This window comes from Orcinus orca, chromosome 1, assembly GCF_937001465.1.
Source record: "Orcinus orca chromosome 1, mOrcOrc1.1, whole genome shotgun sequence".
In the NCBI taxonomy this organism is placed as follows: domain Eukaryota; kingdom Metazoa; phylum Chordata; class Mammalia; order Artiodactyla; family Delphinidae; genus Orcinus; species Orcinus orca.
The window spans coordinates 21903643-21928886 of record NC_064559.1 but is presented as its reverse complement, the minus strand read 5'-3'; the positions used below and the strand labels follow the sequence as shown (position 1 = coordinate 21928886).

At 33.0% G+C, this 25244-nt stretch overlaps 1 protein-coding gene across 3 annotated transcripts in view; it reads left to right on the top strand.

The window, feature by feature from the left end:
- The window catches only part of BRINP3 (BMP/retinoic acid inducible neural specific 3), a 417297-nt gene that overhangs the window by 19974 nt on the left and 372079 nt on the right, over positions 1 to 25244 (top strand). For all 3 annotated transcript variants that reach the window (XM_004275847.3, XM_049708201.1, XM_004275848.1), the window contains exon 2: positions 3225 to 3510. In XM_004275847.3, the coding sequence (XP_004275895.1) occupies positions 3275 to 3510 (236 nt within the window). In that variant the 5' untranslated portion in view covers positions 3225 to 3274. The remainder of the gene's footprint in view (positions 1 to 3224; positions 3511 to 25244) is intronic.

The following is a 25244-nucleotide window of genomic DNA, read 5'->3' as shown; positions in this document are numbered from 1 at the left end:
TGTTCTCACTAAATTTTATTTTATGAGAAAAAATTTGTTATGAGTAGGCCATGTACTAAAGATGTATTTTTAAACAGTATGATAATTCACTATTTTTACTTCCTTTTAGTTTATGAAAAGAAAAACTTGATCAATACCACTTTTTAACATGAACTCAAGTTTTTGTTTTGTTTTTAATGTTTTGTTGTGTTTTGATCTTCAATCTCTTTTATTCTTCATAAAATACACCCTTACATGTTCTGGAAAATATTGTGCATTGACATTGTTATTTCCTTAGTTGTTTGCTTAGGCACTTATCCAGGAATAGTAAGTTCAAGATCATTGTGCATTATCCCTGCACTCCAGGGAGTGGAATTGATGAATTCACTTACTTAATCATTTTCACTTTCTTTCATTGTACCTCATGATTTCTTTTCCTAGCAATACTTCTAAGTTTAGCTGTTTACTTCAGCAGTGAACTCCAAATGTCCTTAAAGGAATTCTACTGGTAATTGTCACTGGTAATCTATATCATAAAGTTATCATATTATAAAGGCCATTCAGTAATAATTTTAAAATTAGTACTCATATACAAAGGTGATTCAAATGTGCATTTACCTGCTTTTGTGACAAACTAAGCTAATGAAGTCCTGTTGTTCCTGAATATTGAGCCTAATGGCCACTTGTCCTAAGGATCTTTGGAAGCCTAAATACATAAATGTGTTAATGTATTTTAACACTACGTTTCTTCCTGTTTTGTAACTCTTCAAAGTTATTTCTCAAAGAAGGCTTCTGTAGAACTGTTGGGTATCATAGTTCGGTTTATTGTACATCCCTTTAAAAAGACCTTATAATATAATTATTTCAGTAGTTCCCCCAAATTAATTTAAACTTGAACAGGATTGTTATTCCCATGTGCTAATAAACTGTTCTTTCAGAAAAACTCATTTCTGAACATAAGTGGGAACATGTATCCATATCAGAAGTTGAAGAAACAGAAATAATTAAAACCTAACACTAACATTTTTAGGTAGTTCCCCTGTACACAATTTAGGAACATCTTTCCATTTTCTTATATGTTAATATTAGGGAATATGAGGACCATGAAACATCTTCAATATATGTGGTAAATAAAATAATAAAAGCAGTTGTTCTGGGTAATTATATATTGAAAAATGACAGAATTTTAAAATAGGACCTTCAGTGTCATCTAGGTCAATCATATCCTACTTTCACAACATGCTGTTTCTTAACAAAGTCATGTACTTCACCACAAAGAGTAGGGTTTAATTTGATGGTATATAATTACATGATTTCCTATAAGTATGAAATATACTTTGAAACACTCCTAATGTCCTTACGTGCTATAGGTGCTTTTCTACGTGCTTTATGTAAGTATAAGTTTTTGGTAACAATGATTAATTTGCTACCTTGAATATATTTGATCAGCAGAATAAAAATGTGTGTTTCACAAAGATAAGAAATATTTATTAACCATTTGGGGATTATACCATACCATCACACATAATAATAATTCTTAGTTTATGAATGAAAATGAAATATACTGTTTTTAAGGTAAATAGTATTGCTTCCACATAAGGAAAACAATATGTAAAAAAATCTATTTTCTTCATCAGAACTGGAAGTTATGATCTGAATCATTTGACAGTGCTATATTTATACAAGTAATTGATGGGGATACAGCATCTTTTAACTCCTACTCCAAAGTATTTTTTTATGTGATATTGTCCTTTCTTATGATAAATCATTGTTAAAACATCTTCACTTGTAAGATGTCCTGTTACTTACAGACGAGGGCATATTTTAATCATCACATTTTAAAATCACCACATAAACAACTCATATGATTGGGGCAAACCAGATCGTATGTGGGTATTGAACCTTTTAATTGTGTAGAGGGTAAGACTGAATCTAAAGACCTAGGTCAGCCATATTGTATCACTGTTTTGAGATAGTTTTTAGTGGCAAAATTGCTGTATACCTCTCATAATGAAATAGTTCAGGATTAAATTGTGAATTACAGGGTTACAACTAACAGCAAATTAAAATTATCAATCGCCATAACCAAACACCAGAGACATATGGCAACTGTCATAGTTAAAATATTTTACTTAATACTGTGCATTTTGATGGCTTCCTGAAGAGATTTTTGCTGACCCAAAATGCTCAGAACCAAACTTTCTTGCTAGTCAGAATTTATATAATGCATGGTTCTATGTGTTATAAATAATAATTTTGAAAAAGTTTGGTGAGATGGAAAGTAAAATTGAAATTCAAATATTTGTAGAATATTTTGCATAGCATATAAACTGCATCAGTTGCTTTGTGTAAGGTCATTTATACTATAACACATTGGGATGACACCTCTTTGTTACTTTGGTTTTGAATGCCTATAAAATTAATGTATGTGTTTTCATAGTTTATGTATAATCTATATTGTTTTAGTTTGTGTATGTATATGAAGTTTGTAGGTATGCCTGTTTATCTTATGAATAAGACACAGATGTCCATTTAAATCTTTTAAATGTGCTAGAAATAATTATAATTCTGTTTAAATAATCAAGGAAGTTTTTCCCTGATAGAATAATGTTAAAAATAACTGAGCAAAAATGCATACCTCTACTCCCACCCACCCCCACATCCACCCATCCACGCATCTAAATATATTGCTAGAAATAGATAAATGATAGAGGCATAGATACACACACTTATTTATTTACTTGTTTATGTATTCTTAGACCCACAGTTTCATTCCATCTCAGTTTATCTATATTTTAATCCATTTTAAAGCCTTTTTCTAATAAGTAAACAATAAAATACATGTATTAAAATTTATAACACAATTTATTAAGTAAACATATTCAATATTTCTTTTGAAAGTGTCCAGTGTTATAAAACATTTAAGCTGAAAAAATAATTATGAGTCAAAACTTCTGATAGTTGTTGCTCAGTGGGTTTAATGATCCACTGTATGATGCTGTCCTGACAAGGCTTGCTGTAACTCAGTGACTTATTTTCCAATAAATACAAAAAGAACCAAAGTATGAAAGATACACAGCTCTGAAAAAAAGAAATTATTTCAGTTTACTTGTTAATCACTTTTGCTATTATCTGATTTAAAACACTGATATTAGATTTTTGAAAAAGGATTTGCCACTTCAGTACCTTAATTGCTAGAAAAGAATCTTCCAGGGGCTAACTAATTGCCTGTGTGTTTTGTCTAGGTGTTGAGGGAAAGCTAAGAGAATGAAGGCTCTAAGTCCCCAGTGGAAGCATGATATGGCGGAGCAGAGCTGGTGCTGAATTGTTCTCTCTGATGGCTCTATGGGAGTGGATAGCACTGAGTCTTCATTGCTGGGTTTTAGCCGTTGCTGCTGTTTCGGATCAGCATGCCACAAGCCCCTTCGACTGGCTCCTCTCTGATAAGGGACCCTTCCATCGTTCACAGGAATACACAGATTTTGTGGACAGAAGCCGGCAGGGATTTAGCACAAGATACAAGATATACAGGTATGAAGCAAAGGGAAAGCAATTACAGATATCTTCCTTGAAAATGGTGGATAACTAAGTTGCTCTAAGGGAAAGTTTCAGGTGGGAAAGGGTTATTATCAGAAGGGTTATTATTGACCATTCACCATGGTAATGTTTTCTGGTTATTTAAAAGTATTTCTTGGAGATGTAACTTCTTATGGAAAAACTGGATAATGGTGACCACAAGTGCAGAACTCCCAAATTCTTGACTGCTAAACTGCCGTAAAGTAAGTTTCAGTTAACTCTGAGGCTGAGTTTACCATTTTAAATACTCAAAATTTTAAAAGGAAATTTCTTGAATGGCCTTTCCTTTCTACCTTGTATCAGGATTTGTTACCTTTTTTTAGCTTAAGTGGAAATGGTGTCTTCTACTTAGTCACTGAGAAGTTGAGTCACCTCATCCTTTTTTACCTACAAGGTAATTGCACATTCAGAACCTGGAGGAAATGGCCAGGGAATACAAAGGAAATGCAGATAAATAGGATGCGGTAACAAAGGCCAAGAAAAAGGAGGAGGCTGAGATATATGGCCTTTAACTTGTACGGTTATTCTGTTTGAATCTAAATAAGTTACAAAAAAGGAGTCATACTCCACCCAAGCCTAGTGAATCCATTAAATAGAGGGGTATACAAGTGGTTGCCTGAATGGATTAGATTGCCTTGATCTATGCCATAAAGAATGTTTTATGAAGGTTATCGTTTTGGTTTGTTTCTTCCTGGTAGAAATGTACAATTCCCAGTGACTGGTTTAGATGTATGCAGAAGCAAAACTTAGTTTTGTTTTTGTGCCTGTATCTATGTAGATCCTGTTATATAAATATTTTGTTTTATATGTGCACCAGAGGGCACTGTGCTTCTGGTCTGTATGCAGTCTTTTATACAGCATTGTGAGAAATGTATAAATCCTATCAGCCATGCATATTTACAGAAGAGACTGAGGGGTACTGAACACGTTCCATAAAGCATCACACAATTATTGCTCTGTGTGTGTGTGTGTGTGTGTGTGTGTGTGTGTGCGCGCGCGCGCGCTTAAATAAGAAATCCTTTAGTCCAGGTAGTCAGGGCCTGGTCACAAGTCTACAAAAAAGACATTCTACTTTTTTAAATGAAATGACAAATACTAAAGATTTCTTTCTGACATGCAGCAGGAAAGTCAATATATTATGAGTCCAGCTGTATTCAGTTTTACATGTGTTTGTGGGTTTAGCCAGCTTTCTTTCACAAATTGAAGCTACTTGAATTTCAGACTGTGAGAATGTCTTCTATTTCAGCATTCTTCAAGAGGATTTTTAACAGTCTGTCAAACAGACTGATGCCAGAGCGTGTCTCCATGATCTATGGGCATCGCTGTTGGGAGGTCTGAGATGTTGTCTTGTGTGTGATTGTTGTGGTTCGGCTTATCGGTTGATCAGCTATGAGTTGCAAACATGGCTTGACATGTGTTTAGAGGTTCTAAGCTGAATGAAAGAGACATTTTTTGGATCACCACGGTGGAAGGTAATGAAACATAATGCCTTGGGATTTGTTTGCAAGGCTCGTGCATTCCCTGTAGTTTTCATGGGACTCTATTCTTAAACACCTTCGGTAACCCTCTACTCTTCATCCTTCCTATGTCTTTACCTTTGTGGCTTGAATAAACGTGGATGGAAATTGTTTATTTATAAACAATGGAATAAGATGTCCCTGTCCTCCTGCCTGGACCAGACTACAACTTATATAACCTTTGAAACATTGGCTAATGATGCTATGATCACTGATGGTTGCTATAAAATGGGCAGTATAATATACTCATGAGGACTCTTTTGCCTTGGCACTGTGAGATATTTCATCTGTCCCACTAGTATTTCTCTAAATTTCAGAGAATGCTATCCACTTATCCATATGATATAATGGATCTGAGTTCTTCCTGGTGAAGTTGACCTTATTTTTGAGATATTAGAACATCCCAAATCCAAGGATTAGAATAGCTTCCTGGTTTTTGGCTTTATTTTGTTTTTACTTTTGTTTTTAATATTTGTCTTAAAAATAATTATTAGAGACTTTATGTTTCACAAATGTTTACTCTAGTTATATAATTGGTGAATCTCTAAGACATATAGATGAAAAATTAGTATTTTTCCATATTAAGCACTAGATTTTTCATTTTAAAAGACCACATAATTTTGAAAAGTGATCAGCCAAATTCTACTAGTGCTTATTATTACTGTCATAAGCTTCTTTATGCTAGGTATTTCGTTGACATAATTCCTGAAATTCTTTAGTTACGAACGTAAAACATATTAAGCCTGTTAAAATAATTAGGTCAAATTTCTTTCAGTTGTCTGTTTTCATTTTATCTTCTTCTTCAGTAACATATTTTTCTTTTCACTTCAAATACAGAACAGCAAGATCATAACAACTGAACATTACTAGAACCATAGTCAGGGCTTAAAGAAAAAAAGTACCACTTTTTCTTGATAGGCTGCATTTTTGTTAACTGTCAAAGCTTATGTTTTAAATTGAAGTGTATTATAAAGTATTTTTAGGTTTTATTCTGAAGCTACATTATGACATAAGAGGTGATTATTTTATGAGCAGATCATTGAATTGAAGGCATAGAATGAGCTTGCTAACACTTAAATTGTTATTTGGTTAAATATTAAAAGTTGGATTTTCTGCTATCTTTTAGCTAAAGATTGATAATGGAACTTAGGGTAGGCATTTTAAGTAAGTGTTCTACTCTTAGACAGTGGGCTATGCCTAGAGAAATTGTGCCCCATTTGAAGCATAGAATAGGAGCACACTTGGCCCCTTAATAAGCTGGAGCCTTGTGACTACAGTTATTATGTTCTCGAAACACCCTCAGGCGGTATGCCTACCAGCAAATGCATAATTTTTTCCAGGGCGCGGAAATCCTCATTCTTTTAATAAGTTATGGAGTTCTGGATGAGGGACACCCTTTTAGTAATCCAGACACCATTATCTTGAACCACAGATATGAATTCTAAGGTCAGATGGGTGGCGATTTTTATTCCCATAAAAGAGACATTTCACATATGTAAATCTTAAGATACATTGCTAGAAAATAAAAGTCTTTTTTTTTTTGGCCTAACTTCTACCATTCTTTGCCTAACCACATGTGCAAGTGAATTATGTGGGAAATGATGATGCTTTTCTTACAACTTTTTAAAATAATATTAAGATATGTCATATTACTGCCACTTAGCTTGCTTCTTCAGAGCAATTTTTCAAAGCAAAATTTGAGTGAGAATAGGAAAAAATTGAAATAAACACGATGCCTCATGGGTCTTCCTGGTAACGTTCCCTGAGAAAAATTTTATTTAAAGAAAAGTCTTGGAAAGGATAAGTCAACCTAGAAAAAGAATAAGTGTATGGACACTTCATGACAGGGGTTTAATGAAATAGTGTGTGGGGATGAGGTGGGAGCTTTTGAGTAAATAGTTTTGGAATTTGGGTAGCCATATGAGAAAAACAGAAGTGAGGTCTCTTTCCAATACCATATACACAAATCTGCTTTATATGGAATAAGGATCTAAATAAAAAAGGCAAAAATATTAAGTTTCTAGAAGAAAACAGAGGAAAACACTTTCAGATATGTAAGGATTTCTTAGAATACAAGATATTAAACAACCAAAAAACCCTGATCAGGTCAGGTATGTTAACATTAACAGGAGTGTAGCCACCAGCAGTATCCTGGATAAATCTCCCAAGCAGAATGTAAAGTGAAAGAAGCACAACAGGAGAACTTTGCACATAGTATGATTCTATTATATGAGGTTCACAAAACAGATACAACTAATTTACACTGTTTAGATATGCATAACTAAAGACGGTTGGTAAAACCTTAAAGAAAAAAAAAAAGCAAGGAAATGACTATAATAAAAAGCAAGGAAATGACTATAATAAAAATCAAGATAGCAGTTATCTCCAAGAGGAAAGGAGAAGGATGGGATTTTTAGGGGAGAACATGAGGGATTTCTAAAATAATGACAATACTCAATTTCTTAAACTGGATAGTTGTTACACTGGTGTTAATTAGACCCTAAATATTTTAGACAATTATTTGTATAGATTTTATATTTCATAAAATAAAATATTTAAAAAGTAAGTGAATGTTGTGTCAGCTTTGAATTGAAAAACTGGAGTCCTCAAATTAAGTATATTAATTAATCCCTTTGAATTATTCCCCAGTTCAATATTTACTATTAAAGTTTATGAAGCCCTTTTATATTCCATAGAAATGTTCAATCTGTGAGTAAGATATGCCCCAATACAAAATTATATTTTGGTATATATACATACATTCTTATACAAAAGTAAAATTTTTGCTTGTTGTTGTTTACAAGGACCTTCCATTTTTTCATATGTGATTTTAACTGTAGCCTTTTATTGATGGTATTATTATATCAATTTCAAAAAGTTAACATTCAGAGATTTTAAATAGCATGTCTATAAACAGTAAATGTTAAAAAATAATTAAAACCCATATTTTAAAATTTAAATTCAATAATCATCTTACCACAATTAAAAAAAACAAAAACAAAAGCCCCCATAGATAACTGACTACATCTTTGGAATTAAATCTTCTGATATGTAAAAACAACTCTATTGGACAACTCGTGTTTCCTTCTGTGTTCACATATATTAGTCAGTTTTGCTTAGTAAATATATCCTTGATCTAATCTACATCCTTTGTTGTTGACAGAGATCTAATAAAACTGTGTTAGATTGTTACAGTCAAGGCTCCTGGTGAATCAGACCTCTCTATCTCAACAGCCTTGTGTATTCCCTCCATTATTGGCTTTGGGCTTGGCCTTCCCTTGTCAATGTAACATCAGCAAATATGATGTAAGCAGAAGCTTATAAAAGTGCTTGTGCACTGGGTTTGCCCTGAATCTGATCTGAAACCACCCTGTGAAGTTCAGTCTGGACCAGTAGAGCAGGAGAGGCCACATGGAGCAGAGAGGAACCAGGCCAGTTGATGTCCTTTGGACCTGATAGCCACCAGACAGAAACAATCACTGGACAAGTGAGGCCATCTTATGATAGTCAACCTAGCTGAACTGGTAGAAAATAGAAACCACATTAGTGACCGTAGGCATACTGGAAGAACCAAACAGCTGAGCCCAGCCAGTACTGCTCATTCATTCACAGAATCATTAATAAACAGACACAAAATCTTGCTCTAAGCCTCTAAGTTTTGGGAAGGTTTTCTGTGTACTGCATATAATTGATACAAGTATTTTTCATTAGGAATATAAATTGGGCAGGTATTGATTAATGATATAAATCATGTGAAATGGTAATTATATCATTTATGAAGAGCTTTATTTAAGAATGTATACAAGTGTTTTTAACTGTACAGTGCTGTATATGAACTATATCTGAATAAAACTGGAAGAAAAAAAAGAACATGGAAATAAAACTACAGAGAAGATAAAAAAAAAAGAATGTATACAGTTTTTTAAATAAAAAAAGAAGGGGATTCTAGTTTAAAATGCCTTCTAAATAGCAATTCCTTACAGAATCACTTCAAATTTCCTACTAAAATAGTATGAATCCATGGGGGTAAGGGGGACTGAAAACTCACAACAACACAATCACTATGGTTGGTATTCAACTCTCTGCCAGAATATGAGAGGCATTTCAGTGGTTATAAGAATCAATGATTAGCAAACATAGTTTAGTGCTTAAGATAGAGCAAGCCTAATAGTCTTGACAAAGGTGACACTTACCTTAAATACAGGTGGGAACTACATCATTACTATCAGCTACCTACTCAGAAACCCAGAGTTGTCACCTAATAGAAACTATGCAGTCCTCTCTCTACTGCAGAACCCTGCTTTGTGATGTAACCAAAGTATAAATAATCATCTTTCTTTCCCACTACATTTGGTGATAGCAGTTCCCAAGAATAGCATGGTAGGTAGAGATTTTGCCAGATAAATATGTCCTATGCAATATTTGGGAAATACTTATACTAAAAAATAAAAATTAAATTCTAATAAGTTAGAATTTTAAAAATTTAAATTCTAATTTAACTGGTTGCCATATATTTTATTTGCAAAATCTGGCCACTCTAGGAGGAAATAAGTGATTACTGACATTGATGATTATGTATCAGTGACAAGGACTCTCAGAAGTAAATTTGGAACAGGAAAGGAAAGAGCCCAGAATGCAGTAAATAGAGTTTCTCATGCACTTTTTTTGTTTAGACTGTCAGAGAAATTAATGTCCCTGTAAATCCTGCCTTAGAAGAAGACAGCCACACATTGACAATTAAGCCCAAACCTCTACACTTCAGTGCACTTTCCAGCAAACCAAAGAGTGAGTGAGAAAAAATGACACACACACTCTGTCTCTTAGCAGATCTTGGTATTGACAGATCTCTCTATTCCACATGATATAAATAAAATATAATACTGTAATATCACCTTTGGGCTTGCAGTGCATAACTGTGTGTCTGTCACATTGTAGGGAGGTTATCTTCACTGAAGGAAGAAAGGAACAAATAAAAAATGGCAGAACAAAAGAAATAAAGATTTATCATAAAGATTCGGTGGAAGAAATCGCCACTTTATGCTCCCCCCCCACCAATACACACATACACAAGCATATACACACATGCATGCTTGGTCTTATCAATAGGTTGTAAGAAAGTATGACATCTACAAAACAGAAGAGATGGTAAGGAAAGAAAACTTTGAAAATAAAAAGGAATTGTGTAGGGTAAGGTAATACTGCAAATAAATTTAGCAACAGGAATAAAATCCACATTAAAAACCATGACGCACAGTTAAGTGTAAAAACTGCAAATATGGTTATGAAGTTGCATGGAAATGTTAAAATACAATTCTTGGAAGACAGTATTTAACATGAAAGATAGTGATTAAGTTTAAATCATTTGGGTTTATAAGCTCAGACGATATAAATAAATATCTAGAAGAAGGGCCATGTTAAAGATCGAGTACAGTCTTTGAAACGTTTAAGTGGAGAGTTAAAATTTATATTTATTTAGATTCTGAAAATAGGAACTGGAAAAAATAAGTTTAAATGTTATTGCAAACCTTAAGGATAAAAACAGGTAGATATAAAAAGCAGCATTATATCTTAAATTTCCCTGCTACATATGAAAACAAACATACAAAAATTTAAAGATTAAATAAAACTGATAAACATAACTTAAAACAAGGTGACTGCAGAAAAGTATAGTTAATGTAACGAATGTAAATATTTCAAGCTCTGAAAATAACTATTGTAATTGGATTAAAACATTTACTTAAACATGCTACTTATAACAAAGTTACCTAAAACAAAATTACACCTAGGAGAAAAGGCCATAAAATGTAAAAAGATGATCAATTATCTTAAAATCCCTATAATACTACCTAATGAATAGTATATTATACTAGATCTTCTAAAAGCAATTGAACAAAATATAACTGTAACATGAGATTTTAATTTACTATTCTTATTCTGCATGGATAAAATAGACCACAAAAAAAGTAGTGTAGGGGTGGGGAAAGGCAGATAATCTGAGTATTGAATTTAGTACAATTGTACTAAATTTTGTACCTAACATGTATACTTCTTAAGAACATACATGGGATACTTATAAAAAAACTTTAAACACAATATATCCCTACATTTTAGGGGTGTTGAAATGTAACCACGTAACCTTAAAACGAATTATTCAGAATGTAAATTTAAAGCAATTAATTCAACTATTGGCTCATAAAGTTGCAAATTCAAAAATATTTAATGTCATTAAATATGATTTATTTTCAAAGATATTGAATATTATGAAGCATTCTTTCCTATTCTTTCAATTACAAAGTTAAATAAAACATATAAACCCCCCAAAAGTTAAAATCAGAAAGTAGGGTTTGTGATTTTTCCCATGATCTTACTTTTTTAGTGTATAAACATGTAGGATATAAAGATTACAAGTAAATGTTTCCAATGTATCACTGGTTGGAAAGTTTTATAGAATTTTCCTTACATTTTTGTATAATAGTATGTGGAATTCATATGATCGGGCAAAATACTAAATGTCATTAAAATATTACGATGAGACATACGTTACTTGAAAAACCACTTCCAAATAATTAACAGTAAAATTATGAGAATTTACCAGGATTATTTAAATAAAATTTTTAAAAATGAGGTATATTTTCTCTTTGAGCGTTAACACCTAGTTTAAAAATAATTGTAATAAAACAGCTTTATATCACAAGTAAGAACTATAAACTGAGTCAGTAGTGTTCTATGGAACATATATATAGTGTAGACTAAAAGGGGTAAAGGTGGAACTAAATACTGTGCTTTCATTATGTGATTGTGCTTTCACATGTCGTTTAATTTTCCAGACAACCCTCATATAAAAATTCCCAATTTACAGATTAACAAAATAAAAACATAAACCTCTTGCCCTTTTGTTTACCCCTCCTATCCCTGAATATCTGTCCTTAAACTTATGCTATTGCTCTAAAATCACCTGTTGACTCCTCTGAACTATGATTGCCTTGGAGGCAGGACCTTTCTGCTTTCTATTTAAAATTTTATATACCTTATTTTATTTCTATATTTTTATTTGTCTTTATATTCCTAGAGAGAGCAGTTGCTCAGTCATCAAAAGCATTGGCTTTAGATTTGGGCTGCTTGGTTTCAAAGCCCTCATCCCATTGAAAATATCCTCTCTTGAATGTAAGCAAGGAGACACGAATTGTTTCTGTTTTTGTCACTAACCAACTGTGTTACCTCAGATTTAGAAACTAATTTCTCAGACCTCAGTATCCTCTTTTGTAAAATTAAGGGTGCTCTAGATCGCTAAAGATCTTTTGTGTTATAAACTTCAAAGCTTGTAAGCCCAAAAGCAAAATGGAAAATGTCAGAACAAATACATGGCATGAAAACAAAAATCAACTCTTGTTAATTCTTCTATCTGCATTCTTCTGTCTTTTGTAAAAGTCACTTATAAATGCTTTTAAAAAATAATATCTAAGAATGTCTCATATTACTCTGTGTTCATTTGTACTTAAACATAAATTATGTAATAATTTCCCTTTTCTTCATCACTCCAATTCTTTTCTATTTTGTATATGTTATATTGAAGAGGCTATACAGAGAATAAAGCTATTTTTCTTAGTTGGTCGATTTTCCATAAATCCTTCCATTAGTCTGTTAGCACATTTTACAGTCAGTGATAAATTAAGGAGAGTATTCTAGGTAGTGATTTTATAAATAAATAACCTAAATTAATTGAATACATCTATTAAACAACTCTATTTACATCTCTAATTTTGAGATTAAGCCATAAAATAAATTTAAATTTTTGTTACTTAATTCTAATTCATAATCAGATATCCATATGAATTCATACTTTATTCTTTAGTTGACATTGGAAAAATTTCAGTCAGGAATAAAATAGAAATATTAATTCAAGGCTTTAGGAATTATCGAAATTCAGGAAAGCTAGTTCTTAATGAGGATTGTATTATAATCTCATGATCATAAATAAAATACATGCTTTGTAACAATTAATAGAATTTATAAATAATAATATTTAGTCTAATAGTGCATTCGTGTTTGTTTCTATTAAAATGAAAAAATGAACAGAGCTTCTAGTTCACACAATTATTTACAAAAGAAGAAATAACAATTATGGTTTTTTGGCATTCAGACAAATAAATTATTTGATTAATTCTCTCTCTAGTTTCATCTTCCCAAGCATTCTGATACTTCACAGCCTTTATCTCTGTGGTCTTCTTACAAATTTAATTGCCAGAATTATCAGTGTTGTTTTCTTTGGTGCATTTGAATTGCTAACATGCATTTTTCTTTTTTTTTTTATTGAGCACTATTCCAAAGATGCAAAATTTTAAACTAGAGAAAAAAGCTGAGTAATATTAGTTTTTTTAGGGGTTTCCTTGGCTTTTTCCTTGAGTGTGTGTGCATTGTGTGTATTTAAAAGGACTGTTATGAAAAAAGTTATTTGCATTATATTTCTCATTGTAAGTAAGAAAAGGTCCTAAAATGGCATTTATTATGTCTTCTCTGCTTTAATATAAAATAAAGTAATTGCTATTTAATTGCAATACTTCAAAAAAATTTCCAACTTTTAAAAATTAGTCATAAAATTAAGATTAGGTTATTATCTCTTTTATTTTAACAAGCATGTAATGAATTACAGTAAAAGATTACTCACGTTCATATTATACCTTCCAAAGTTAAAGCTGAAATTTATACTGAATATTTATGGTTTTTAATAGAGTTTATTCAATATCTATAATTAAATCATTCTTTTATAGAAGTAACAAGTTTTATTTTTTTGAAATTACTTTTTCTATAAATTGCTTATTTTCCCTATTATTTTCGACTGGAATCATAATTCCATAATCTGCCTTAGATTGTAAAAATTATCCAGTGAAATTCATTTGACCTAGAGAAGAGTTTTACATCAATTAATTAGTAATGTTTATTAATGGAATTTGCCTCAGACTGAAGTGATATATGAAATACATAGATGTTCAGCAAATGTTGGTTGAAAAAAATTACTCAGTGTTCATATAGTCTTATTTTCCTTTCATCTGTTTCTCTAAATATTCCAGTAAACAAAGGCAATGTAAAACACGTACTATTTATTATATCAAAAAAACTTAATGTTTATTAATAAACCATTTTAGTTTAAGTGTAAAAGCTTATAACCTTGATTATAGGCACAGGAGACATTTTCATGCTCTTTGCTTACTATTAAACAATTATTAAAGCTTTTCTGAATGTTTTACCCATAGTCAAGAAACAGAGATTCCACAATATTTGGAAGTAGTTCACTTATGTAAAAGTTTATTGTGAAGCATTAGTACCTCAAAACCTCACTGTATATGTTCCACAGACATATGATTACTTTTGTGTCTGTCTCTTTTTTTTAGTAATCTTCTCTTTTCCACATAGGTGCAGGCTCCCTGTTCTCTTCCTTTTTGACACAGTTGAAAAGAGGCGGAGAGAATGGCCTTGCCATTCATTTGCAAGTCCTTTTTCTAACAGACATTTCCTTGGCTGCTCACTTAAATAGATATTAGCAGCTCACTAATTAAACTACCTCTCTGTCAGCCTGAAATTAGCAAAGGCTCTGTTTGTATGTGGCCTTGTATGCTGTCCTATCTTAAAGACACACACCACTATTATCCCAAAGCAGAATAGAACATTAGATTTAAATAAACACACCCATTTAAAGTTATAAAGTATTTCCTCACAAAATATAATCTTTCAAGGATTATCCATTGTATAAAAAGTGCTTTTTATAGTCGTCACTAAATTCATTACACATAAGAATACTTTTTCACATTTATTATAAAAAAGGGATAATAACTTTCTTTGCATTTATCTTTTCAGAAGATAGACTGTTTTAAATATAAACAATTAAAATATAAATCGAACAATTAAAATGCTCTTAATATTCATCTATTTAAATTAATGATATTTAGCTCATGCTGTATAATCTCCATCTATAATATTACTGTAAAGTGGTCATCAACCCTTTCTTTAAATGTTTCCAATGATAGAGAACTCACTCCATCCCAAGACAACTGAATCAATGGATGAACACTTATGACTCTTGGGAATGCCTTCCTGGTGAAGAGCCAGAATTTGTGAGCTTGTGTCTTCTAACTACTGTACCAAATCTACTTCTTCATCGTTTATTTACATTATAGTACCCAGGTGTGCTATTAATCTTTAGTTTTGCAGACATCATACTGCTCTGTGTATGGCACAGTTTGACTCTCCTACTGCTGAGAGGACTGCCTGTGTGTCCATATCTCATTGAATGTAATATAAAAACATTTTGGCCCCATTTGACAGATCTATCAAGAATTTTCTGTTCTTGAACATTGTAATCCAACATCCGCTTGTATTTCAAATCTGCACATTTGAAAAGAATGTCTCGTATGTATATTCATTTGCATTAGTGATAAAAAATTATAGATGAATAAGAGTGAAAACAGATCTCTCAACCACATCATGAGAAACCCTCCAAATAGATAAATTTCAGTTTTTGTAATGTTCAAAGCCCTTTACCAACAATTTCAAAATCCCAAAGTTCTGAAGATGAGCCTTTTTTCTCTTAGCACATTTAGTTTCAAAACCTGCCCTGCCCTGGACAGACATGAGGCTATAGTTTTTATTTTTGTACTTAATGCAAATATTCATATGTTGCATTTTAGGGACACTGAGGTATTTAATTATGGGTTGATGGTTTAGACTCCACTGAGGCTATAACATAAGGTATATATACCTTATACTATATATACCTCATTTTCCCTCTGAAGTCTGAAAAACTCTGAACTCAGATGCATTTGACCTCAAGGACTTCAGATAAAGCCCTGTGGCTCTGTATTAACTTCCAGGCTTTTCTCTAGCTTCCCCATTAGGATATTGCTTTTGACCCTGTTAAAATGCGAACAAGGCACAGTTGGATCCCACAGGGCGTGCTTCGTGGCCTCAGATATCAGGAGTTATACCGGGCAGCAGAGGATTCCTGGGATGAGAACCACTTGGGTAACCCAGGTGCCAGAGGCCCCTGGTCCCAGACTCATCCGTAAGGAGCCTGGTTTGCACCACCTATCAAACAAACCCCAATCCTCCTCCACACCTCCCCTATAACACACAGATATTTTACAGAATACTGACTTATTTGTTGTTATAGGTTAAAAATGCCATCTATGGAGGAAATTAAACAGATTTTCCTATTCTTCATTTTCCAACTTTTCAAACATGTATGAAATGCAATCTAGGACACTCCTTTTCCATTTTAAACATTGAAATTATATTTGCAGATCCTTATTTTTAGGTTGTGACCTTGTAATCCTTATACCCTATTGAAAAGTTTTTAAATCTTTTTTTTTTCATTTGACCTTTAACTTAGAGTTAAACTACTTATTTGGGGGCATTATATTGATTTAATCCTGCTCATAGAATAGAGAGATAAAAGGAGCTAAGCGTAGGATAGAAAATGAATTGGCATTATAGAACTAAGGTTTCAGGCCTATATCTATCATTTAGTTTTTGTGTAAACGTATACAATTGTATCACCCCTCCTTGTCTGTGAGTCCTCATCTAGTAAATGAGGATGACAGGAAATTCTGTAAGTCTATTTCTCACCATGAGATTCCATTGAAGCAGAGTCCTTGCTGGTGTCTTTTTGACAGAAGCTATTTCATAAATGTTAATGATCATGAAGGATTTTATCGCTGCATATAGAAATTAAATGTTTGTAAATATGCCGTAGAACTGACTGCATAGTTTTTCTTTAGGATCAATATTTGAATTTGTTTTGAACATAGTTTTGTGATTTAAAGACTTTTACTTAGTGAACATCGTGTCTGAACATAAAGATCTCAGATTTTTCTAGAATTTCTAAAGTTCATGTGTAATTTTTCAAGATAAATAATCTTAGTTGCTTCTAAAAGGAGAATGATATTGAAATAATGTAAGCTACATGAATCAAAAACTTAAATCTGTTGGAAGGTAACGAAATTTCCATTGTTGACCCTGCCATGATAATTTAGTTACTACGTAGTTTTAGCAAATCATGTGAGATATTTTTTTTTATTTTATAAAGAATCCAAATAGTTGCTTCCTATAATCAAACTCTAAACATTCAATGAATGCATTTTACATTATATTTTAGCTTTCAAAAATGCTTTTTGGTATCTGCTTAAAGAATCGTAGTCTAGTAAGATTCTTAAATGTTATGTTATATTTGCATATTTCAGATTAAAGCAGTTTGATTCAAAGTATTTTTCTGAAAAAACTAAAGCATTGTGAGTATTCCTTTCATTTCACCAATGGAAAAATTATTCAAATGAGAGTAAAAATATTGGCTCGGGACACGGGAACTTAATACCTTGAGTCCTGTTTTTGTCCCTATTTGTGGACTCAGGTGCCTTATTAGAGGAAACAGGATTTATTGTTGATATGACATGAGGTTAGGATTATATTTCATAAGACAGATTTTCTACCTCTATTTCTGACATTTTAACCATCAAAATTGGGCTCATACTTTAACCCTTCCTTGGCACTCTTCACATTTTGAGTTTTACTGTTCAGGCCTTACATTCAAGTTATCTTCTTTCTGCTTCTGGCCTCAGTAATACTTATAAATTAGATGATCAAACAGTTAAACATCTTTCTACCATTAATTCATTCAAAATACACACACACTCACACACACACACACACACACATCTTATTATAGAAGAGAGTAATGAACTGGTACTTTTGTCTTATTTTATTTTATTTTTTGTGGTACGCGGGCCTCTCACTGTTGTGCCCTCTCCCGTTGCGGAACACAGGCTCTGGATGCACAGGCTCAGTGGCTATGGCTCACGGGCCTAGCCGCTCCGCGGCATGTGGGATCTTCCCGGACCGGGGCACGAACCCATGTCCCCTGCATTGGCAGGCGGACTCTCAACCATTGTGCCACCAGGGAAGCCCTGGTACTTCTGTCTTAGAAGAAACTTTTTTTTTTAACTGAGGCATAATCGATATATATATATATACACAATTGATTATATATATACTTGATTATATTAGTTTCAGATGTACAACATTATTATTTGATATTTGTATACATTGCAAAATGACCACTATGATACTTCTAATCAACAGTCATCACAATACGTAGTCACAAAATTTTTTTTCTTGTGATAAGGGCTCTTAAGATCCACCTTCTCAGCAACCTCCAAACAAGAAATACAGTATTATTAACTATAGTCACCATGCTGTACATTACTCTTGATCTGGATTTTGACATATCCCTTATATTTTGTTAAATATAAAGGAGTCTTATGCCATGCTTTTGTTATTTTAAACTTCAAAGTAAATTAAAACTGGAAACTAAAACCACATTAGGGTACTGGAGTTATATAAAAACACTTTATATTAATATAGCCAATTTCAGCTGAAATAGTCTTCATTTCTTCTTTATTGTAATATTCATATGAACATCATGCCTACTTATGAGCAAGACATTTTTCTTTCCTTGGAAGAGTAAAAAGTAGAGTGTATGGGAAGTCACTTTCACCTTTACGTCTGCTGCCCTGAATTATTTCAGAGTCAAAAGGAAAGAAACATACTCACTTCCAAGCCTCTCTCGTTCTATGTCCACACACACACACACACACACATACACACACACACACCCCCTCTGAATATGGTACCATTAAACAAAGTAGATAGAAGGTATGATTTCAAATCAGAAAAGGCTTGGCTACTTCCTCCTTTGCCATAGGCAACCAGGGCAAAAATGAATATAGGTGAATCTCAAAAGTCTAGTGAAATTGGTCTTTGGAATCCGAGGTTGGTGGATCCTGTGAAGAAGAACAAGGAACTCCTACAACAGGGCTGGCGTTAACCTGTCTTTTACTTCTGTGTCGCTTAGATTGCATTGATAGCTAAGAGTGCATCACTGTTAACCTTTCTTGGGAGGAAACATCTATTCTTGGTGAGTGCCCAGCTCCTCAGTGGCAGGGGTAATGACCTGTTTGTATCTGTGCTGGACCAGCACGTATCTCATACAACACTGCTGTTCACAATTCATTTAAGGAGTTGGATTTAGTATATACCAGCATTTTCTAAATGTGGATGGAATCTTTGCGAAAATCATCCCAGTGGTTTTAAATATGAAGGTACATAAGGAATTTCATGTAAAAATGCCTCAATCTCAGCATAGGCTACCAGTTTAATCTAACAATGGAGTTCTACCGGTAAAATGTAAGTTTCCCCAAAGTAAGGACATATGTCTTTTTGACAAAGTAATTCTGAAAATATTGTTAATAAAAACTTTTGTGGCCTTGATTTTAGTACAGTTTACATACAGAGAGGGGTGATAAGACAGAGCAAGAGAAGAGAAATAGAGAATCGTTACAGGGTCATGTCATCTAGTGTCTAAAATGAATATACGGCTTAAAATTATATTTAGGGTTCATTTCTATGTTGTTTTATAACAAAATAACAATCTTTTGATTACTTTTGTAATTTTTGTTGAAACATCTAAAGATTGTACTTAATATTATACAAGGATCAAAAAGTGATTCTAAAATAACTCTTGGATTTTGAAGAGACCTTAGGGATTATTCATTTGGAATCTCCTCATTTTACAGTTTTGATTTTATTATAATATCTTGAGGAGTGAAGCATATACTTTCACAAAATACCTCTATATAAGTGTGCCCCCTAAATTTGTTTTAGATGACTTCTGTAGTTGCACTCTATATCTTACAAGGAAAAAAATTATAAAATCCTGTGGAGCATTATTTTTTTAAATATTTACTTCTCCTCAATGTATTTTATTGTCCACAGGTTATTAATGGAAAATTAAATGGATTAGTTATATTTTGATATAATTTTAAACAAATTGTGTACTAAGAAATCATTAAACATTTTCAAATATAACCACAAAAATTACCTAAACAAATAATAAAATTGTTGAATGCTGGCTTCCAAAAGTATTATCAAAATAACCCTTTGATACAACAAAGCTGACTTTATTCCTACGATCATAAATGAGTGTTTCTAAAATAGAGATTTAATAGTGTCTCAGAGAAGAGAAGGTAGAGTTGGAATATTTCCAGTTTTGTTTCAGTGGGTCTTTCAATGTGGGTAGTGAGAGGCTTGGATTGGATAAGGACTGGATAAGATTGGATAAGGATCCTGGCTATACTAGTTTAGGACTAATGGACAGAGCAAAGGGAGGATTTTGAGAACAGGTGTTGAGTATTGGTAATAAACTATTGTTCGATGCTTTCAACTGAGGAGTATATAAGTCTATCAGGCAGATCCTGCAATGGACAATACAGTTATTTGTAACTTACTTTCCTGGGTAAGAATTTTTTGGAATAATAAGGTTATATTGATGAAGATGTTAGTATTTGCATAGAGGTGGTTCTGTCTCAGAACTCTGTTGTTTATTGGAGATGGACAAAAAGTAGCTCAGAAAGGTAAAATAAATTACCTATGGTCTTATACTGTATCTCTTTGGTGAGCAAAAAGACTAGAGCCCAAGTATTTTCATGTATGATGGGCTGTCTTGGCACTTTGCTGAAGAAACCAAGTCCAAGAAACTTTCTCTAGCAGATTTCACCTGCAGTTCTAGCCTAGCAAGTGAGGTCATCTAAATTTTTAATAAAAATTTATTAATATGAAAAACACTATAAAAACAAGCAGCCACTTTTAACAATACTGGTTATACAGAACTCTTTGAGCAGTTCTCAGGTGAAGATTTGTCTTCATTAAAAGGATAGAATTTATATATCTTATATTACAATAAGATATACCTTACATATAATATATATACACACACGTACACACATGTGTACATATATACACACATGTACATACATATACATACATATATAATATATATGTATATATATTATATATGTATGTTATATATTACAATATATCTTATGTTTGTAATTGTTTATCTTACAGAATTATCTGAGACTGTGAGCTTCCTGAGAGCAAATATAATATCCTATTTATCATAGTTCCAGTATGTAGCACAGTCTTGCACATAATATATGCTCAATAAATACAATAAATGCTTCCACCAGATGGCACTGAGTGCCTGTAGTTCACACCAAGTCATTTGCTTGTTTGCAGCCAGACAACTGAGCCCTAAACTGAGACTAAGTCTCATGTTTCTGTTTGCTTAATAGGATTTTCAGTCAAACATATTGTTCTATATTTATTATATTGCACAGGACAAATTATTCAGATAATTTTTTTAGGAACAGACAATTTTATTTAAGAACAAAATTTTAAAAAATGAATTCTTAAGCACTATTATTTATCTCACATATTTGCCATTTATAATTCAAAGATGTTAAGAGATGCAAATTTGGATCTCCTGTTTGCTCTTCTTTTGGGAATGATAATTTAGTCTGGGTAAATGTATCCTGTAAGGTACTGGTACCATTTGTCTAAGAAAGTGATGGAATTATTGGCCTTCTAGAAAAGATTATTGGCCATATAAATTTTAGGATCTTTAGCTCTAGAATTGTCCACCCCAAAATTAATGTAAGTACACCAGGACAAAAACAAAACGAAATTTCATGCTTCTTCTGATTCGAAAATATTTAATTCCCATTTATCTATATCTAACTAAGGTAAATTATTTCCCCAATCCATGCATGTGTTAAAAGATTATTTTATAAACAGGGTATGACTTTCATAGACATATATGATAAACACATGCAAAAATTTTATTTAACTCGCTAATTAATGGGGAACTAGTAAGAAGTTATAACTGGTTCAAAGAAGAATTCAATCAGGAATACAGAAATGAATTTACAAATAGTAAATAGTAAGTAGTAACGAGTAACTAGTTTATTCCATGGTGGAGAGGGTAATTGTCTATCTTACAAAAGCTATTTGCATGTCTATGAGCAAGAGTCATTTGCATTGCTTTCAGTTATCTAAAACTTGCAGAGTTATGAAAAGCTCAAAGGCTATGGAAAGTGCAGAGTCCTCATAGAATAAAATAACCCTAAAAGGTGTGCTTGGGCAATGCTACATTTTCCACTGAAGACACCCAGTAATATTTCTGGTGTATTTCAAAGTCATTTGTATTTTGTTCCTACACTCTCCCCTTACTCCCTTTGTGATCATAAAAATCTCAATGTGAGATTCTTGATTGCAAAAAGGTCTGCATTTTTTGATTTGGCCTGACCATTTATATAGGTGCAGCATGGATGTTAATTTTCTAAAGAGGCCTTGAATTTGCTTGCAATACTAGAGGTATACAATACTGAGCAATCATTAAGGCCACAAATTTAATTTCTGTCTGGAAGTTTTTAATAAATCTTGGATTGCACTTTTAAAACCCTTTACCTTTTTCTATCCCAATACTTGGACGCCAAGTCCAAGAAACTTTCCCTAGCGGATTTCACCTGCAATTCTTAGCCTGGCAAGAAGAAACCTTCCTTACCACTTATAAGCCTTGAACTTTGGAAGCCAAGTATTTAGGCTAATTTTCTTGGAAAGTCTTTGTGAGAATTGGTCCCATAAGGACAGCCACCATTTGTTTCTTAAGTAAGAAACCTTGTTATTCCACTAATATGACACTTCAATAAGGCTTTGATTATAAAATTGAGTTGCTGAATTAAATGCTGGTAAGAAAGAGGGCAGATTTTTACTGACCAATGTGAATAAATATATTGTTGTGAAAAGAAGACAGCAAGAGAGATTCTGAATTCTGAAGGGTCAGTGAGAATCAGATGTCATTTAAAAAACTTTCATTTTAGTTTGCAAAACATAGATTATAATATTGTTGTGGGTTAGATAGTTCAAGAAGATAGACTTCCTTCTATATCTAGAAGGTTGAGCATTAAAATAAAATAACAAATAAGCAACTATAAAACAATTTTTCTCATCTCTTCACTTATTCCTATGTAATTAGTTTTTGGTCTGCTGGATCTTGGGTTAGCAGTCTCAGGAAGCTATATGCTTCTCAACTAAAGAAGTGTTCTGAAAATCCTGACACAGTCCACGATCTGAAAGTTGTCTAAGTGACGTCTATTCAGGACCCTTACCCAATTTTTTTTTCTTTTTTTTTGGCTGCATTGGGTCTTCGTTGCTGCACAAAGGCTCTCTCAAGTTGTGGCGAGCACACACACACACACACACACACAGCCAACAACCACTGCTTTAGGGCAAAACTAATTTTTCCTTGAAAAACAAAAACACATACACAATTATATTTCTCTGCCACTCTTGCTCCTAGTGTGGTCGCTACCACTTATATAAATTATAATTTTTAACCAAAGTAACTAACTTCTATTTCACTGAAATCTGGATAATTGAGAATTTCCTGTCATATACAAACTATTTGGACAGACTAGCAAAGCACGTGACTATACATAATTCTTCTTATAGTACATACATCCCTTTTTCACTTTTTTTTACAGTGGCAAGAATTAACATTTCCATTAACATGACCAAAAGATATAGCCTTTAAATTGTAAATATGAATAAGGAGCACAAGTACGTAACGGGGCAATTACAAGAATGATGTCTAGCTACTCACTAGATAATCGGAGGTCAGAAGATAATGGAATGGGGTATACTGACAGATAGGATAAAATGTTATCAGGTTGTGACCCTTCCTGTAAGGGAAAGAAGTGGGGAGAACTGAGAGAGGAAAGCTGGGGAGGGAGGTATTAACAATGATGATAGAAAGGAGTGATAGTTCTAAAATGTGATACTTGAACTGAGATCTGAAAAGTGAGCATGCACCATACAAAAGCTGCAAGGAGAAAGAATATCCCAGGCAGAGGAATTGCAGTTATTCATCAGAGAAAGGGCTTGGAAGGCCTTGGAAAATCAGGTTCGTGGTGTTAGATGAGGTTAGAGAGACCTAGAAGCTAGATCTTGCGGCTTTTGAATGCCAGAGTTGACTTCAGGTGTATATTCTAAACACAAGGAGAGAACGTTGATGGCTTGTAACCAGAGGATAGTGGTTGATCTGATTTACTTTTTAAAAGATTATTTGGCACCATGAAGATAATGGATTAGGGAGCAAATATCAGTAGAAACAAGGATAGCAGCTGTGAGACTTACAGTAGTGTAATGAAGAATAGATAAAGATGTGGATCCAGGGTAGTAATAGAATACATGTAAATTTCTCCACTTCTTTAGTTCTAATTTGGAACAATATTCCTAACTTCTCAATCCATTAGGGGTGATCCTGTTAACAAAACAGCATATTCTAAAATGTTTGTTAGTCTGTATCTCTTCCTTTTAATAAATTTGATTTATTTATTCATGTTTATCCCATGGGTCATATAAAGTATGTGTTTTTCAGAAAAATTAAAAGCAAACATTATAAACTATGTTCATAAATTAACACAAATAGGTCATCTTTTGATGCTGTCCCAAATACTGGATGTGACCATTATCTGTGAGCTGTTGGTAAGTTGCAACATCTGGAAGGTTAATGCTGCAGGTCTATTCCTAATTCTCATAGCAAATGCAAGAATTTCCTCAGATGGATTAAAGTAGATTTCATTTGGGAAGTATGAAAACAGGTTCATGCCTCTCTTTAGTCCTGTGGAGGCAAAACCTTTAACAACCACTTCCCACCTCTTGTAACAGGCAGTAGAATTGCCAGCAAAAGCAGATAGTTCTTATCTTATTTAAGAAGTGTTCTGCCCTGAAGCCCCATGCTTCTCCGTTGTACTGTTGACTTTAAAATTAATGGCAGTTGTTATTAGGCAAAGGATAAGTTTATTCGAGGTAACAGAGGAATTGCAAACTATGGTGCACCACGAGCAAGTCCAAGGAGAGAAAAGGGAGGCTAGTTTTTATTACATAGGTTCTTGGAAGAAGTTGTTTTGAACAAAAGTTCATTGGAGGAGAAGGAGAGTTCAGGGTTGTGGCAGTTTCACATTGGTTGCAAGTAATGAGCAGTTTGGTCTGAGGAGTGAGGTAGTCTTTCTTCCTTTGGCTGTGTGAGTTGAGACCAGGGGTAGGTGTGGGAAAACTCTCCTTCCCAGCTTCCCAGCTCCATTTTAAACCAGATTTCCATTATCTATTTTCACAATCCTAAAACACTCATAGAGCCCTGGAAGATGGAAGTTTCTGATGGTCAAAGTATAATAAATAAAAATCATGCTTTTCACCATTTTGTGTGTGATATAGATTCTTAATGTC